This window comes from Bombina bombina, chromosome 6 (assembly GCF_027579735.1).
Source record: "Bombina bombina isolate aBomBom1 chromosome 6, aBomBom1.pri, whole genome shotgun sequence".
Classification (NCBI taxonomy): Eukaryota; Metazoa; Chordata; class Amphibia; order Anura; family Bombinatoridae; genus Bombina; species Bombina bombina.
The window spans coordinates 1,044,405,546-1,044,424,586 of record NC_069504.1 but is presented as its reverse complement, the minus strand read 5'-3'; the positions used below and the strand labels follow the sequence as shown (position 1 = coordinate 1,044,424,586).

The following is a 19,041-nucleotide window of genomic DNA, read 5'->3' as shown; positions in this document are numbered from 1 at the left end:
TCACCTCTCACAAGAGTTTCCTTCCTAGGAACTCTGATAGATTCTGTAGAAATGAAGATTTACCTGACAGAGGCCAGGTTGTCAAAACTTCTAAATTCCTGCCGTGTTCTTTATTCTATTTCTCGCCCTTCAGTGGCTCAGTGTATGGAAGTAATCGGCTTAATGGTAGCGACAATGGACATAGTGCTGTTTGCCCGCCTACATCTCAGACCGCTGCAACTCTGCATGCTCAGTCAGTGGAATGGGGATTACACAGATTTGTCCCCTCTACTAAATCTGGATCAAGAGACCAGGGATTCTCTTCTCTGGTGGCTATCTCGGGTCCATCTGTCCAGATTGGACAATAGTAACAACAGATGCCAGCCTTCTGGGCTGGGGTGCAGTCTGGAACTCCCTGAAGGCTCAGGGCTCGTGGATCAACCATCAAGGGGGAACAAGGAGTTCCCTAGCTATGTTGGAGGTTTCGAAAATAATTCTTTGGGCAGAAGTTCACTCTTGCCATCTATCAGCTATCCATATCCCAGGAGTAGAGAACTGGGAGGCGGATTTTCTAAGTCGACAGACTTTTCATCCGGGGGAGTGGGAACTCCATCTGGAGATATTCGCACAGTTGATTCAACTTTGGGGCAAACCAGAACTGGATTTCATGGCGTCTCGTCAGAACGCCAAACTTCCTTGTTACGGATCCAGGTCCAGGGATCCCAAGGCAGCACTGATAGATTCTCTAGCAGCGCCTTGGTCCTTCAACCTGGCTTATGTGTTTCCACCGTTTCCTCTGCTCCCTTGTCTGATTGCCAAGATCAAGCAGGAGAGAGCTTCAGTGATTTTGATAGCACCTGCGTGGCCACGCAGGACTTGGTATGCAGATCTGGTGGACATGTCATCCTTCCCACCTTGGACTCTGCCGCTGAGAAAGGAATTTCTACTTCAGGGTCCTTTCAACCATCCAAATCTAATTTCTCTGCGTCTGACTGCTTGGAGATTGAACGCTTGATTTCTCTTGTTAAGTGTATCCAGTCCACGGATCATCCATTACTTGTGGGATATATTCCCTTCCCAACAGGAAGTTGCAAGAGGATCACCCACAGCAGAGCTGCTATATAGCTCCTCCCCTCACATGTCATATCCAGTCATTCTCTTGCAACCCTCAACTAGATAGGAGGTCGTGAGAGGACTGTGGTGTTTTATACTTAGTTTATTTCTTCAATCAAAAGTTTGTTATTTTTAAATGGCACCGGATTGTGCTGTTTTTTCTCAGGCAGTATTTGGAAGAAGAATCTGCCTGCGTTTTCTATGATCTTAGCAGAAGTAACTAAGATCCACTTGCTATTCTCACACATTCTGAGGAGTGAGGTAACTTCAGAAAGGGAATGGCGTGCAGGTTTCCTGCAACTAAGGTATGTGCAGTAAAATATTTTTCTAAGGAATGGAATTGACTAAGAAAATGCTGCTGATACCGAAGTAATGTAAGTAAAGCCTTAAATGCAGTGATAGCGACTGGTATCAGGCTTATTTATAGAGATATATACTCTTCAAAAAATGTGTTTTAAAACGTTTGCTGGCATGTTTAATCGTTTTTTTAACGTACATTTGGTGATAAAACTTATTGGGGCATAATTTTTTCCACATGGCTGGCTAATTTCTGCATAGAAACAGTTAACTGAGGCTTCCCACTGTTGTAATAGGAGTGGGAGGGTCCTATTTTAGCGCTTTTTTGCGCAGTAAAAATTCAGACTCAGACTTCCTGCTTCTTCCTGCATGATCCAGGACTTCTCTAGAGGGCTCAAAAGGCTTCAAAAGTCATATTGAGGGAGGTAAAAAGTCACAGCAGAGCTGTGACAGTGTGTGTGACTGCTTTAAAAAACATTTTTTTCTATTGTTATTCCGTTTTGGGTATTAAGGGGTTAATCATCCATTTGCAAGTGGGTGCAATGCTCTGCTAACTTAATACATTTACTGTGAAAATTTGGTTGATGTAACTGCTTTGGTTCATTGTTATTTCAACTTGAGACAGGTTTTGTGCTTCTTAAAGGCGCAGTAGCGTTTTTTATTTTGCTTGTAAACTTTTTGTAAAGTGTTTTTCAAGCTTGCCAGTCTTATTGCTAGTCTGTTTAAACATGTCTGACATAGATGAATCTACTTGTTCATTATGTTTGAAAGCCAGTGTGGAGCCCCATAGGGATATGTGTACTAAATGTATTGATTTCACTTTAAATAATAAAGATCAGTCTTTATCTATAAAAGAATTATCACCAGACGACGAGGGGGAAGTTATGCCGACTAACTCTCCTCACGTGTCAGTACCTTCGCCTCCCGCTCAGGGGGCGCATGCTATTATGGCGCCAAGTACATCAGGGACGCCCATAGCAATTACTTTACAGGACATGGCTACAATCATGAATAATACCCTGTCAGAAGTATTATCTAGATTGCCAGAATTGAGAGGCAAGCGCGATAGCTCTGGGATTAGGAGAGATGCAGAGCGCGCAGGTGCTGTAAGAGCCATGTCTGATACTGTGTCACAGTTTGCAGAACATGAGGACGGAGAGCTTCATTCTGTGGGTGATGGATCTGATCCGGGGAAACATGATTCAGAGATCTCTAATTTTAAATTTAAGCTTGAGAACCTCCGTGTATTGCTTGGGGAGGTTTTAGCTGCTCTGAACGACTGTAACACAGTTTCAATTCCAGAGAAATTGTGTAGGCTGGATAGATACTATGCGTTGCCGGTGTGTACTGATGTTTTTCCTATACCTAAAAGGCTTACAGAAATTATTAACAAGGAGTGGGATAGACCTGGTGTGCCCTTTTCCCCTCCTCCTATATTTAGAAAAATGTTCCCAATAGACGCCACTACACGGGACTTATGGCAAACGGTCCCTAAGGTGGAGGGAGCAGTTTCTACTTTAGCAAAGCGTACCACTATCCCAGTTGAGGACAGTTGTGCTTTTTCAGATCCAATGGATAAAAAATTAGAAGGTTACCTTAAGAAAATGTTTGTTCAAAAAGGTTTTATCCTGCAGCCCCTTGCATGCATTGCGCCTGTCACTGCTGCTGCGGCATTCTGGTTTGAGTCTCTGGAAGAGGCCATTCACACAGCTCCATTGGATGAAATTAAGCTAGCTAACTCATTTGTTTCTGATGCCATTGTACATTTGACTAAACTAACGGCTAAGAACTCCGGATTCACCATCCAGGCGCGGAGGGCGCTATGGCTTAAATCCTGGTCAGCTGACGTGACTTCTAAATCTAAATTACTTAATATTCCTTTCAAGGGGCAGACCTTATTCGGGCCCGGCTTGAAAGAAATTATTGCTGACATTACTGGAGGTAAGGGTCATACCCTTCCTCAGGACAGGGCCAAATCAAAGACCAAACAGTCTAATTTTCGTGCCTTTCGAAATTTCAAGGCAGGAGCAGCATCAACTTCCTCCGCTCCAAAACAGGAAGGAACTGTTGCTCATTCCAGACAGGCCTGGAAACCTAACCAGTCCTGGAACAAGGGCAAGCAGGCCAGAAAACCTGCTGCTGCCCCCAAGACAGCATGAAGGAATGGCCCCCTATCCGGAAACGGATCTAGTGGGGGGCAGACTTTCTCTCTTCGCCCAGGCGTGGACAAGAGATGTCCAGGATCCCTGGGCGTTGGAGATCATATCTCAGGGATATCTTCTGGACTTCAAGGCTTTTCCTCCTCAAGGGAGATTTCATCTTTCAAGGTTATCAGAAAACCAGATAAAGAAAGAGGCATTCCTAAGCTGTGTACAAGACCTCCTAGTAATGGGGGTGATCCACCCAGTTCCGTGGACGGAACAAGGACAGGGATTTTATTCAAATCTGTTTGTGGTTCCCAAGAAAGAGGGAACCTTCAGACCAATCTTGGACCTAAAGATCTTAAACAAATTCCTAAGAGTTCCATCATTCAAAATGGAAACTATTCGGACCATCCTACCCATGATCCAAGAGGGTCAGTACATGACCACAGTGGACTTAAAGGATGCCTACCTTCACATACCGATTCACAAAGATCATCATCGGTTCCTAAGATTTGCCTTTCTAGACAGGCATTACCAATTTGTAGCTCTCCCCTTCGGGTTGGCTACGGCCCCGAGAATCTTTACAAAGGTTCTAGGCTCACTTCTGGCGGTTCTAAGACCGCGAGGTATAGCGGTGGCTCCGTATCTAGACGACATCCTGATACAGGCGTCAAGCTTTCAAATTGCCAAGTCTCATACAGAGATAGTTCTGGCATTTCTGAGGTCGCATGGGTGGAAAGTGAACGTGGAAAAGAGTTCTCTATTGCCACTCACAAGAGTCTCCTTCCTAGGGACTCTGATAGATTCTGTAGAAATGAAAATTTACCTGACGGAGTCCAGGTTATCAAAACTTTTAAATGCTTGCCGTGTCCTTCATTCCATTCCACGCCCATCAGTGGCTCAGTGCATGGAAGTAATCGGCTTAATGGTAGCGGCAATGGACATAGTGCCATTTGGGCGCCTGCATCTCAGACCGCTGCAATTGTGCATGCTAGGTCAGTGGAATGGGGATTACTCAGATTTGTCCCCTCTACTAAATCTGGATCAAGAGACCAGAGATTCTCTTCTCTGGTGGCTATCTCGGGTCCATCTGTCCAAGGGTATGACCTTTCGCAGGCCAGATTGGACGATTGTAACAACAGATGCCAGCCTTCTAGGCTGGGGCGCAGTCTGGAACTCCCTGAAGGCTCAGGGATCGTGGACTCAGGAGGAGAAACTCCTCCCAATAAATATTCTGGAGTTAAGAGCAATATTCAATGCTCTTCTAGCTTGGCCTCAGTTAGCAACACTGAGGTTCATCAGATTTCATTCGGACAACATCACGACTGTGGCTTACATCAACCATCAAGGGGGAACCAGGAGTTCCCTAGCGATGTTAGAAGTCTCAAAGATAATTCGCTGGGCAGAGTCTCACTCTTGCCACTTGTCAGCGATCCACATCCCAGGCGTGGAGAACTGGGAGGCGGATTTTCTAAGTCGTCAGACTTTTCATCCAGGGGAGTGGGAACTCCATCCGGAGGTGTTTGCTCAACTGGTCCATCGTTGGGGCAAACCAGAACTGGATCTCATGGCGTCTCGCCAGAACGCCAAGCTTCCTCGTTACGGATCCAGGTCCAGGGACCCGGGAGCGACGCTGATAGATGCTCTAGCAGCTCCTTGGTTCTTCAACCTGGCTTATGTGTTTCCACCGTTTCCTCTGCTCCCTCGACTGATTGCCAAGATCAAACAGGACAGAGCATCAGTGATTCTGATAGCGCCTGCGTGGCCACGCAGGACCTGGTATGCAGACCTAGTGGACATGTCGTCCTGTCCACCATGGACTCTACCTCTGAGGCAAGACCTGCTAATACAAGGTCCTTTCAATCATCCAAATCTAATTTCTCTGAGACTGACTGCATGGAGATTGAACGCTTGATCCTATCAAAGCGTGGCTTCTCCGAGTCAGTTATTGATACCTTAAAGGGACAGTATACACTCATTTTCATATAACTGCATGTAATAGACACTACTATAAAGAATAATATGCACAGATACTGATATAAAAATCCAGTATAAAACTGTTTAAAAACTTACTTAGAAGCTGTCAGTTTGGCTCTGTTGAAAAGGTAGCTGGAAAGCCCACTGCAAGTGGCAAATAAGACACTCCCCCCCCTCCCCCTTCTTTTGCATATGAAAAGACCCTTTACACAAACAGGAGCAAGCTGGAGTAGGTAGTCGAGCGTATTCACATAAAACTTTGGGGCTTGGTTAGGAGTCTGAAAATCAGAGCAATGTTATTTAAAAATAAGCAAAACTATACATTAATTTAAAAAAAAAACTTTATGGGCTATATAAATAGATTATCTACAAAACATTTATGCAAAGAAAAAATGAGTGTATAATGTCCCTTTAATACAGGCACGAAAGCCTGTTACCAGGAAAATCTACCATAAGATATGGCGTAAATACCTGTATTGGTGCGAATCCAAGAGTTACTCATGGAGTAAGGTTAGGATTCCTAGGATATTGTCCTTTCTCCAAGAGGGTTTGGAAAAAGGCTTATCAGCTAGTTCATTAAAGGGACAGATCTCTGCTCTGTCTATTCTTTTGCACAAGCGTCTGGCAGAAGTTCCAGACGTCCAGGCTTTTTGTCAGGCTTTGGCTAGGATTAAGCCTGTGTTTAAAACTGTTGCTCCTCCGTGGAGCTTAAACTTGGTTCTTAAAGTTCTTCAAGGAGTTCCGTTTGAACCCCTTCATTCCATTGATATTAAACTTTTATCTTGGAAAGTTCTGTTTTTGATGGCTATTTCCTCAGCTCGAAGAGTCTCGGAGTTATCTGCCTTACATTGTGATTCTCCTTATCTGATTTTCCATTCAGACAAGGTAGTTCTGCGTACTAAACCTGGGTTTTTACCTAAGGTGGTTTCTAACAGGAATATCAATCAAGAGATTGCTGTCCCATCATTGTGCCCTAATCCTTCTTCAAAGAAGGAACGTCTTTTACATAATGTGGACGTAGTCCGTGCCTTGAAGTTCTACTTACAGGCAACTAAAGATTTTCGTCAAACATCTGCCCTGTTTGTCGTTTACTCTGGGCAGAGGAGAGGTCAAAAGGCTTCGGCAACTTCTCTCTCCTTTTGGCTTAGAAGCATAATACGCTTAGCCTATGAGACTGCTGGACAGCAGCCCCCTGAAAGGATTACAGCTCATTCTACTAGAGCTGTGGCTTCCACCTGGGCCTTTAAAAATGAGGCCTCTGTTGAACAGATTTGCAAGGCTGCGACTTGGTCTTCACTTCACACTTTTTCAAAATTTTACAAATTTGACACTTTTGCTTCTTCGGAGGCTGTTTTTGGGAGAAAGGTTCTACAGGCAGTGGTTCCTTCCGTTTAAGTTCCTGCCTTGTCCCTCCCATCATCCGTGTACTTAAGCTTTGGTATTGGTATCCCACAAGTAATGGATGATCCGTGGACTGGATACACTTAACAAGAGAAAACATAATTTATGCTTACCTGATAAATTTATTTCTCTTGTAGTGTATCCAGTCCACGGCCCGCCCTGTCCTTTTAAGGCAGGTCTAAATTTTTAATTAAATTACAGTCACCACTGCACCCTATGGTTTCTCCTTTCTCGTCTTGTTTCGGTCGAATGACTGGATATGACATGTGAGGGGAGGAGCTATATAGCAGCTCTGCTGTGGGTGATCCTCTTGGAACTTCCTGTTGGGAAGGGAATATATCCCACAAGTAATGGATGATCCGTGGACTGGATACACTACAAGAGAAATAAATTTATCAGGTAAGCATAAATTATGTTTTTATCAAAGCGTGGTTTCTCCGAATCGGTCATTGATACCTTAATACAGGCGCGAAAGCCTGTCACCAGGAAAATCTATCATAAGATATGGTGTAAATATCTTCATTGGTGTGAATCCAAGGGTTACTCATGGAGTAAAGTCAGGATTCCTAGGATATTATCCTTTCTCCAAGAAGGATTGGAGAAGGGTTTGTCAGCTAGTTCCTTAAAGGGACAGATTTCTGCTCTGTCTATTCTTTTGCACAAACGTCTGGCTGAGGTTCCAGATGTTTAGGCGTTTTGTCAGGCTCTGGTTAGAATCAAGCCTGTGTTTTAACCTGTGGCTCCGCCATGGAGTTTAAATTTAGTTCTTAAAGTTCTTCAAGGGGTTCTGTTTGAACCTTTGCATTCCATAGATGTTAAGCTCTTATCTTGGAAAGTTCTGTTTTTAGTAGCTATCTCCTCGGCTCGAAGAGTTTCGGAGTTACCTGCTTTACAATGTGATTCCCCTTATCTAATTTTTCATGCAGATAAGGTAGTGTTACGTACCAAACCTGGTTTTCTACCTAAGGTGGTATCTAATAAAAATATCAATCAGGAGATTGTTGTTCCGTTACTGTGTCCTAATCCTTCTTCAAAGAAGGAACGCCTATTACACAATCTTGACGTGGTTCGTTCTTTAAAGTTTTATTTACAAGCTACTAAAGATTTTCGTCAAACATCTGCATTGTTTGTTGTCTACTCAGGACAGAGGAGAGGCCAAAAGGCTTCGGCAACTTCTCTTTCTTTTTGGCTAAGAAGTATAATCCGCTTGGCTTATGAGACTGCTGGCCAGCAGCCTCCTGAAAGAATTACAGCTCATTCTACTAGAGCGGTAGCTTCCACATGGGCTTTTAAGAATGAGGCTTCTGTTGAACAGATTTGTAAGGCGGCGACTTGGTCTTCGCTTCATACTTTTTCTAAATTCTACAAATTTGATACTTTTGCTTCTTCGGAGGCTATTTTTGGGAGAAAGGTCTTACAGGCAGTGGTGCCTTCCGTTTAAGCGCCTGCCTTGTCCCTCCCTTCATCCGTGTCCTATAGCTTTGGTATTGGTATCCCACAAGTAATGGATGATCCGTGGACTGGATACACCTTACAAGAGAAAACAAAATTTATGCTTACCTGATAAATTTATTTATCTTGTGGTGTATCCAGTCCACGGCCCGCCCTGTCATTTTAAGGCAGGTGTTTTTTATTTATTTTTAAACTACAGTCACCACTGCACCCTATAGTTTCTCCTTTCTCTTGCTTGTCTTCGGTCGAATGACTGGGAGTGGCAGTTAGGGGAGGAGCTATATAGACAGCTCTGCTGTGGGTGATCCTCTTGCAGCTTCCTGTTGGGAAGGAGAATATCCCACAAGTAATGGATGATCCGTGGACTGGATACACCACAAGAGAAATAAATTTATCAGGTAAGCATAAATTTTGTTTTTTTAACGCTTCAGCACATATTTCTTTTGCATGATGTACCGAGTCCACGGATTCATCCTAACTTGTGGGATATTGTCCTTCCTGACAGCAAGTAGCAAAGAGAGCACCACAGCAGAGCTGTCTATATAGCTCCTCCCTTAACTCCACCCCCAGTCATTCTCTTTGCTGGCTCTAAGTAGGAAGAGTAAAGAGAAGAGGTGTTAAACTGTTAGTTTTATTTTATCTTCAATCAAGCGTAGGGGTCAAAAGGCTACGGCGACTTCTCTTTCCTTTTGGCTGAAAAGCATCATCCGTTTGGCTTATGAAACTGCTGGACAGCAGCCTCCTGAAAGGATTACAGCTCATTCTACTAGAGCGGTAGCTTCCACATGGGCTTTTAAAAATGATGCTTCTGTTGAACAGATTTGTAAGGCTGTGACTTGGTCGTCGCTTCATACCTTTTCAAAATTTTACAAATTTGATACTTTTGCTTCTTCAGAGGCTATATTTTGGGAGAAAGGTTTTGCAAGCAGTGGTGCCTTCCGTTTAGGTTCCTGTCTTGTCTCTCCCTTCATCCGTGTCCTAAAGCTTTGGTATTGGTATCCCACAAGTTAGGATGAATCCGTGCAAAAGAAAACAAAATTTATGCTTACCTGATAAATTTCTTTCTTTTGCGATGTACCGAGTCCACGGCCCGCCCTTTCTATTCAAGATAGATAGTATTTTTTTATGTAAACTTCAGTCACCTCTGCACCTTATAGTTTCTCCTTTTCTTCCTTGGCCTTCGGTCGAATGACTGGTGGAATTAAGGGGGGAGCTATATAGACAGCTCTGCTGTGGTGCTCTCTTTGCTACTTCCTATCAGGAAGGACAATATCCCACAAGTTAGGATGAATCCGTGGACTCGGTGCATCGGAAAAGAAAGAAATTTATCAGGTAAACATAAATTTTGAATGCATACATTTTTTGTGCCCGACATTGGTGCATGTTGGACTTTGGGTCTGCGTGCTTCATTGTACGTTTGCATCATAGTTTGCGTACTTTTTGGCACCTTTTTCTATTATTTATGACGTAAGTTCGATGTGCGCCTCGCTTTACAAGTGTGCTGTCTGTATGCAAGATGTACTTGTCTTGTGTTTGTGATTTTTCAAATTGTAAGTTTCTTATCAGTTTCTTTCAGAGGGGGTAAGTTTTCCTTTCTTCAAGAGCTTTTTTTAATGGGGATATTATCATTTAACTTTTTGTTTTCTGCATTTAACATTTTTAGTTTTTCTGCAGTTACAGAGCTTTTTTTTTAATAGGGATATAATTTAACTTTATGTTTTCTGCATTTAACTTTTTTTTTCTGCAGTTACGGAGCCTGGTAATTCTGTCCCTAAATCTGCATTCTGACATTCTGCTACTACTGTTTTTGCTTCAAATGGTGTTATTGCTTCTTCTGTTTGTTCCTTATATGAGGAACTGACTATGTTTTAATAAGAATTTCCTCCGAACAACAGTGCTGAAATGTTGATGGCCATGCGTCTTTCAACTAAGAGTAAAAGATCAGTTCAGAGTTTACCTTCTACTAGTTTTTAGCCTGCTATTGTTAATGTTTCTAGTTTTGAGTCTGCGGGGGTAGTTTTCTATTTTGATCAAGAATCTTCTTCTGATATTTTTACTGACATCCTTTTATTTTGTTTTATGTTAAGCATGTTCAGTCGGTTTTAAGGGAATTTTTGCTTTCTTACTTACTTTAGAGGTTAATGATCCTGAAGTAGATGGGGCTTAATCAGGCATAGCTGACATCATAAACTGCACCATTATATAGCCCAACCTTCATTTAGGCCACCAATCAGTGATTGGCAATGCACACGCCCCCTAGTGTCTTAAACACTTAATGCAATTCAGCAATACAAAAATGTATAAATACAAAGTGTCCTTTCTTTGACACAATGTTAATCTTAAGTTAAAAACAATATATACAATATTTAATATCTATAAGCATGCATAAATAAATAGAACAAAAATTCATTCCTGCACTGCATCACAAGCTGTAGGCGCTTTTAGAGGCTCCCTTGCCTGAATCAATTTTTTAGACCTGATGAACAGCCCTTGGGAGGCTGAAAACATGTTTTTAGAAGATTGAAAAAGACCAATGACACTACTTAGAATAATGTACTGTACATGTTATCTTTGTTTTATTTGATTTTTATTAAGGTTTTTATCATCACAACTTGTTGTGTACTGTTCTTCAAGCTATACATCCATCCCCCTTGTTTATACAAAAATGTATGCTGTGGATGCTGTGGATGCTGATTGGTGGGAGATCAGTTTGCTGGACAACTGTGAGGTGCTTATTATTTGTGAGTTCTTTTGGTTATATAGTCTTTCTAGGCAGATTTTTTATGATTCTGCCAGTAAGATTTTTTAAACTTCTTTATGTTGTTTAAATCTGTAAATGCTTTCTTTTGTGATGTATTTTTGACATAATGTATTAATGCTAGAATATGCCTTTAGCTGTTCTTTCTAGAAAAGCATTATAACTAGAATCTTGGTCTTCTGACTTGATTTCTATTTCCAGACTTAACTTTTTTTCAGGGAAAGATTTTATCTGATTCTTGTTTGGTTTCCTCAGGACTAGAAGTCCAAGGGTATTTTTAAAGCTCAGATTTGTGTGTTGTCCCTTTAGTCAGAACAGGACTCAGAAATCTTTTTCCTTCTCCCAATATGAGAGTTCCTCTGGTTCCGTCTGGAAATAACAGAATAGTATTTGTAAATGCTTTGGTGCCTATAAGTGAATTTGAGCACTGAACCCTCTGCTTGCAAGGCTGCATCCCTAATTACCAGGTCTATTTATATGCTCTGGAGGATGCTGACAGGGTCAGTTCCCATTAGTTTTACCTGGACAGGTCCAGCAGTTTTAATATCCTCTCCCTCATCCAAGTCTGCATTTAGATACAGTTCTCGGTCCAAAGACTCTGGTACTGGGTAGGTTATTCCTTTTTTCAGGAACATTGGTTTTAGTCTGTTCTAATTCCTTGATTATTATAGTCTCAAGGATATTGACTAGGTTTCATCAAGGCCTAGTCAATATAGTCAAGGCCTCCCAAGGGAAAGTTTGTTATATCTTATGTTCCTAGGTTCCCTTTAAAGACTCAGGTTAATGGGAACTCCTACCTATTCATTGTTTCTAAGTTCAATTCTGAACTATAAACCTTGAACAAGTCTTTCAAGTTCCTACTTTCGAAATGGAAACTATTTGAACTATTCTGTATGGTCAGTTTATAGCCACAATAGATTTTAAAGGAACATCATCGGTTTCTGAGGTTTTGGATTTCCTCTTTTCTGTAATCAGATCTTGTTTCTGTCTTGGTGACTGAATTATTAGCTCTTTATCCAGGGGGATTCTTTTTTTCATACTTCTTGGTCTGTAATCTTTACAGATGCAAGTTTTTTTCGGGATGGTGGGCCGTCACAGGGTCTTAGAAGGCATAAGGAGTTTGGTCTCCTTCAGAGGCAAGGTTTCCTATTAATGTTTTTAAACTATGTGCAATATTCATGGCCCTTCAGGGTTAGACTATATTGAAAAGGGACTCTTTTCTCTGTTTTCAGATTAGACTAGCTTACATCTCCAGCTTATGTCAATTATCAGGGAGAAACTTTCAGTTCCATAGTTATGAGGATAGTATCTCGCATTCTTTCTGGACAGAAGCTTATTGCTGTATGATTTCTGCAACTGGGAAGCATGTTTAGAAAAGTGGTCTCTTTATCTGGTTATGTTCTAACAGATAATAGATCTTTGGGGTCGCCCAGAGATTGTTCTGATGGTCTCTCGTTTGAATCTCAAATTTCCAGGTACTGTGCAAGGCCCTGGGATCTTTGAACTGTGGTTTTGGATGCTCTGGTATTTCAGTGGTCTTTCTGGCTAGCCTATAATTTTTCAACCTGTCTTTTTTCCCAGGGTGATTGCTAAGATTTGTCAGGAAGATCTTTGGTGATTCTGATTGCTTCAGCTTTTTCCTGCAGAATTTGATATGCAGATTTGGTTCTGATGTCGTTTCTTTCCTTGGCTGCTTCTTTTGTATACAGACCATCTATTTCAAAGTCCATTTTTCAATCCAGATTCTAGTTCTCTTTGCTTAATGGCATGGAGATAGAACCAGAAATCAGAAAATTGTGTTTGCATTATTTGTTCAGTTTCCAAGTTATTTTTGCAGGCTTGTAAGTCTGTGACTAGTATAATGTTTATTTTAAGGTCTGAAAAGCCTTTATTTCTTGGTGTTCGAATCATGTTTTTTCTTGGCATTCTTTTAGAATTCCTAGTTTTCTTTCTGTTTTTACAGGATGGTTTAGATATGGGTTTATATGCCAGTTCTTTAATGGGTCATATTTCTGGCCATTTTAGTTATGTTCTATAGAAGATTGCTAATCTTCCTGTCGTTCATGATTTAGTTCTAGCCTGGCCTGTTATTATCCAATTTTTCCTCCTTGGAACCTTTATTTGGTCTTGAGGTTTTTGCTGGTTCCTTCTTTTTGAATCGCTGCATTAGTCGGATATTAAACTTATTTCTGGAAGTTTTTTTCTTTTAGTGTTTTCATCTGCTCTTTCTTGTGCCCCCCCCCCCCTTATCTTATTTTTTCTTTAGGATAAGGCTGTATTTTCTGACGATATTTGTTGGAACTTTGTTGTTCATTCTTTATGTCTTAGTCCTTAGATTTATTCAGAATAATCTCCTCATGTTTTAGTTTCTGTTAGAACTTTGTAGTGTTATGTAGACACTACCAAGGTTTTCAGAGAAACTTTTAGTTTGCTTGTTCCTTTTGCTGGTAAAAACTTTCTGCTGTTTATTTGGCTTCTTGGTTGAAGCTTCTGTTTTATATAGCTTTCTTGGAAGCAGGTCAGCCTCCATCTAGAGGGATTTCTGCTCATTCTATCAGACCAGTTATCACTTCTTGTGTTTTAGAATGTTTTATCAATGGACTAATTTTGCAAGGCAGCTATTTGGTCTTCTTGGCATATTTTTTCTGCCATTTTGATGTCTTTGCATCTTCTAAGGCAGCCTTTGGTAGGATGTTCTTCGGGCAGTTGTCTCAGTTTAGTTGTGCCTGTTGGTTACTTTTAATTGCCTTTTGTAGGCTCTATTGGGGTTGTGGATTTGGTTTCTCTATGAATAAATATGTTTTTAGATCCCACCCTTTTCTGTTATTACTTGTGGACTCCACAGCTTAGGTATTAGTTCCCATGAGTAATGGATTGTGGATTCTCACCACATAATTTATGTGAAACCCCACCCTGTATTTTTTTGGGTTGTTTTTTTTTCTTTTTTTTGCACACATCTTTTTCCCCTTGTTCATATTTTGTTTGCTCTTTATTACTTTTCCTTCCTCTTTGTGCTTGACTATACGTTAGACTGTGGTACTGGTGAGGTGGGAGGGGTTTTATAGAGTTTTGGAATCCTTCTAGTGGTAGGGAAGAGTAATTCCCAGGAGTAATGGATCATGGACTCTTACCACCATGAAGGAAATTAATTTATCAGGTAAGCATAAATTATATTTTTATCCTGCTGTAGTTTATGGAAAAAGATGTAAATAAAACGTTGCCAGAAGAGCACACTGAACAAGTAGATATAATATAGAATTATATATACTTTCTCATATAAATAGATTACTATTTGTAAAGCTTAGGAGCCGGCCCATTTTAGGTTCAGCACCCTGGATAGTGCTTGCTTATTGGTTGCTACATTTAGAGTAACCCAGGTTCTGAACCAAAAATGTGCCGGCTCCTAAGATTTACGTTCCTGCTTTCTAAATAATGATTGCAAGAGAACAAAGGAAAATTAATAATAGGAGTAAATTGGAAAGTTGCTTAAAATTGAATAGTGAAAGAAAAAAATTGGGTTTAGTATCCCTTTTAATAAACCATTTAACAGGGATTTAATTTTGAGTTGAATGTCTTTAATCACTAAGAGCTTGAAGTATTACATTTATATGCACAAATAAAGCTTTTCACATTTGCATTATTTCGTTAGTGCAGCTGCAATTTAATGTGTTGTGGATTCTTTACTGCTAGCACTTTTGATTGTCATTTTACACAGTGAGTTATGATGATTTCTTTGTTGTATTGTGTGTGTGTGTATATATATATATATATATATATATATATATATATATATATATATATATATTTGTTTGCCATTCCTTGCTAAAAGAAACCAATAAATTCTACAGGGTCAGTTTAATATGATGTCTCTGTATTGTAGGCTTCTGACCCACTCCTACCTTTTGGCTTTTAATGCGTGGCTTATGCTGGCGCCCATGACTCTGTGCTATGACTGGCAAGTGGGCAGCATCCCTCTGATTCATTCCATGTGGGATGAACGAAACATGGCGACTTTCCTTCTTCTGATGATCCTGGTGTCATTGGGCTGGCACTGTCTGTCAGTATCCAAGGTATTATGGGTATTAAAAAATACATTTTACATAAATGGAAAAAAAATGTATACAATGAATCTTGCTACTGATATCTATAGTATTCTTGCACTGAGATGTGATTAACAGGCAAGGCAAATGTCTTTAGATATGTAAGGAGTGTTATGCAGGGCATCTTGACATCTTGTTAAGAATCAGTATTGTATAGCTTGCCCAATGGTGGTTTAAGTGACCAGGGCAGATAATCTTGGACCTGCTGGCTTTGTTGCACTAACTGGTTAGAGAGACCGGTGACGATCTTCGAAGGAGGAATAATGAAAGAAGTCTTATCTCAAGAAGCATCCTATAACTGTAGAGATATAGCTTTAGCACTATTATCTGTTGTGCCTGGGCTACAAGATAGCAAAAAGTTAAAAGGAGAAAAAGAATATAACCCAGCAAACTTATCTGGCATTTGTAAATTGAACTCATTGTAATTAAAAGACATCTAATCATTATGAAAACAAATTAACGTCTTGCTTAATGCAACTGTTTTTCAATACGCCAACTCCACCCAGCACTTTTCTTATTTGTAGGAGCCAATCCAGGCTTGAGTTTGCAGACAACAAGGCTAGCTAGATCACTTAGAGAGTGTAAAGTGTATTATTTTAGAGTTGTTATTATCTAAAGTCAATTAAGGAAATATATGTTGCAAGGCACATCTCTAGCTCTGAGAATGACAAAATCTACCATTTTTAGGGCTAAATTTAATAAACATTGGGCAAAATAAATAATGAAAGTATACTGCATATTTTTTTTTTATTATACATAATGTAATCCATTATATTAAAATATCATTGTGTTTACTGTCTATCGCCTTGATTAAGAGTTTTGCGCTATAGAGGGTTGCAAAACGAACGCTAGAAAAGTTGCGTTATTTCACCCTCCATAGCGCTGCCATTACGAGTTTTTGAAAAGCCTCCTTGTGCGTGCGATATGGTGGCGTTAAGCTCCATACTGCACAAAAGCCACTGGCTGAGAATACGTGCTCGTGCACGCTTTCCCCATAGACATCAATAGGGAGAGAGTGTTAGAAAAAAACACCTGAAGCGCGGATTGAAAAGCTCCGTAAGGCAACCCCATTGATGTATATGGGGAAAAAAAGTTATGTTTAAACCTAACACCCTAACATAAACCCCACGTCTAAACACCCCTAATCCGCTGCCCTGACACCAAAATAAAGTTATTAGCCCCTAATCTGCCGTTCCTGACATCGCAGACACTAATAAAAGTTATTAACCCCTATTCAGCCGCTCCCCGGCATTGCCGACACTAATAAAAGTTATTAACCCCTATTCTGCCGCTCCCTGACAACGCCGCCACTATAATACATTTATTAGCCCCGAAACCTCTGGCCTCCCACATCCCCACCACTAAATAAACCTATTAACCCCTAAACCGCCAGCCCCCCACATCGCAAAAAACTAAATTAAACTATTAACCCCGAAACCTAACAACCCCCTAACTTTATGTTAAAATTACAATATTCCTATCTTAAAATAAATAAAAACTTACCTGTGAAATTAAAAAAACCTTAAGTTTAAACTAACAATTAACCTAACATAACTAATATACTAAACTATTATACTAAAATTAAAATAACTGCCAATTAAAAAAACTAAATTACACATTAAAAAAAACCTAACACTACTAAAAAATTTAAGTCTAAAATTACAAAAAATAAAAAATACTAAATTATGAAAAATAACAAATGAAATTATCAAAAATAAAAACAATTACACCTAATCTAATAGCCCTATAAAAATAAAAAGCCCCCCAAAATAAAAACACCCCCTAGCCTACAGTAAACTACCAATAGCCCTTAAAAGGTCCTTTTGTAGGGCATTGCCCTAAATAAATCAGCTCTTTTACCTTGAAAAAATACAAAGACCCCCAACAGTAAAACCCACCACCCATCTAACCCCCCAAAATAAAAAACCTAACTCTAACAAAAACCTAAGCTACCCATTGCCCTGAAAAGGGCATTTGTATGGGCATTGCCCTTAAAAGGGCATTCAGATCTTTTACATTGCCCTGAAAAGGGCATTCAGCTCTTTTAAAAAAGCCCAAACCCTAATCTAAAGAAAAAACCCACCCAAAAAAAGTTAATAAAAAACCTAACGCTAACCCCCGAAGATCCATTCACAGTTTCTGAAGTCCGGACATCCATCCTCATCCAGGCGGTGAGAAGTCTTCACCCAGGCGGCGAGAAGTCTTCATCCTGGTGGCGTCTTCTATCTTCATCCCGGCGGCGCGGAGCGGATCCATCCTTGAAGACATCCGGCGAGGAGCATCCTCTTTATACAGTCACCGCTGTACACTGGACCTTCAATGCAAGGGAGCCTTTTAAAAATGGTGTCCCTTGCATTCCTATTGGCTAATTTGATTCTTGAAATTCAAATCAGCCAATAGCATGAGAGCTACTGAAATTCTATTGGCTTATTTGAATAGCCAATAGAATTTCATTAGCTCTCATCCTAATGGCTGTTATGAACAATAACAATGACAATATCTGTATATGCATTTTCTATGGAATGATATTTAAGGGACAACATATTACCAATTTTTATCTAACTACAGACACATATTTCCAATAAAAAAATGAACTGTTTTAGTAATTTTTAAGATTTTAAAAGATATCTTTGCGCGCAATGGAAATATCGCACATATTAGGAGTTGGAAGTAAACTTGTTCGCTTGATTGCAATCAAATGTAATGCTTGTTGAGTAATCGCGACTTCAGAGCTCTAGTTACCTGTTACGCACGACAAAAAAAGTGACACAAAACACATAAAAAATACATTTAAAAGTACAGTTACACTCATAATAACACTGTCTGATAAAAATTATTTTATAAGAAAATGTAATTAAAAAGTTATAAGGGCTCAAAGATATGAGGTCTCAGGTGTTAGAAAAGAAAAAAAAAGGCATGCAAAGGACTCTAACAGAGATACATTCATATACATGTCTAAATATGTATATGTATATATATATATATATATATATATATATATATATACACACACACATATACATTTTCTTCTTAAATGGAAAGAGTCCACAGCGGCATTCATTACTTTTGGGAATTAAGAACCTGGCCACCAGGAGGAGGCAAAGACAACCCAGCCAAAGGCTTAAATACTCCTCCCACTTCCCTCATCCCCCAGTCATTCTTTGCCTTTCATCCCAGGAGGATATCAGAGAAGTGTCAGAATTTTAAATTTTTGTTTATGTCTCTTATGGAAGGTAGTACTCTTCGGCATGGGGCAGGAGTTTTAAGTAGTCCTGTCAGTCTCTCAGTGAGGGCTTGGATGAAAGTTAGAGTCCGGAGATGCAGGGAGTTTCTTTCTGAAAAACCATCCCGACTCATGTTACCAGCTCCTCAAGCAATCAGCGTTGTCGAACTTCGCTTCGCTGCCTGCTTTCTTCTCTCAAGTCCATGGCGGAGGCGATGCTACTATCCGTCACACTTGAAGGGCCGTGTTCCTGTTCCACGGCGTAGATTCCGGTAAGATCGTTTCATTTTACGTTATTTGCAATGTACTGTAATGTGAATGTTTCCCGAGAGGCCACCATCTTGCGGGTCTAACTTATACATTAGGATCTCAGTAGGTTTAATATCTCCTGAGGGGGGTTATTGAACAGGGGGGTTTTATAATCATGTTTGTTATGTGATTCAACCTGCTTATGTGCAATGTTTACTGGGCTCGTGGTTGGAACATTGAGGCCTTTGGAAGTGACGCAGCCTTTTGGTTGGGCGCACTTGTTTGGACTGTACGGTTCACCTTGTGTTCGGGTGTGGCTACGCTCCGTTGTTCCATTTCCACATTCCT

General features: G+C 40.3%; 1 protein-coding gene across 1 annotated transcript in view; it reads left to right on the top strand.

Moving 5' to 3' along the window:
- Positions 1-19,041, top strand: part of TMTC1 (transmembrane O-mannosyltransferase targeting cadherins 1) — a 378,921-nt gene that overhangs the window by 116,133 nt on the left and 243,747 nt on the right. The window contains exon 7 of the mRNA XM_053718806.1: positions 15,002-15,191. Within this exon, the coding sequence (XP_053574781.1) occupies positions 15,002-15,191 (190 nt within the window). The remainder of the gene's footprint in view (positions 1-15,001; positions 15,192-19,041) is intronic.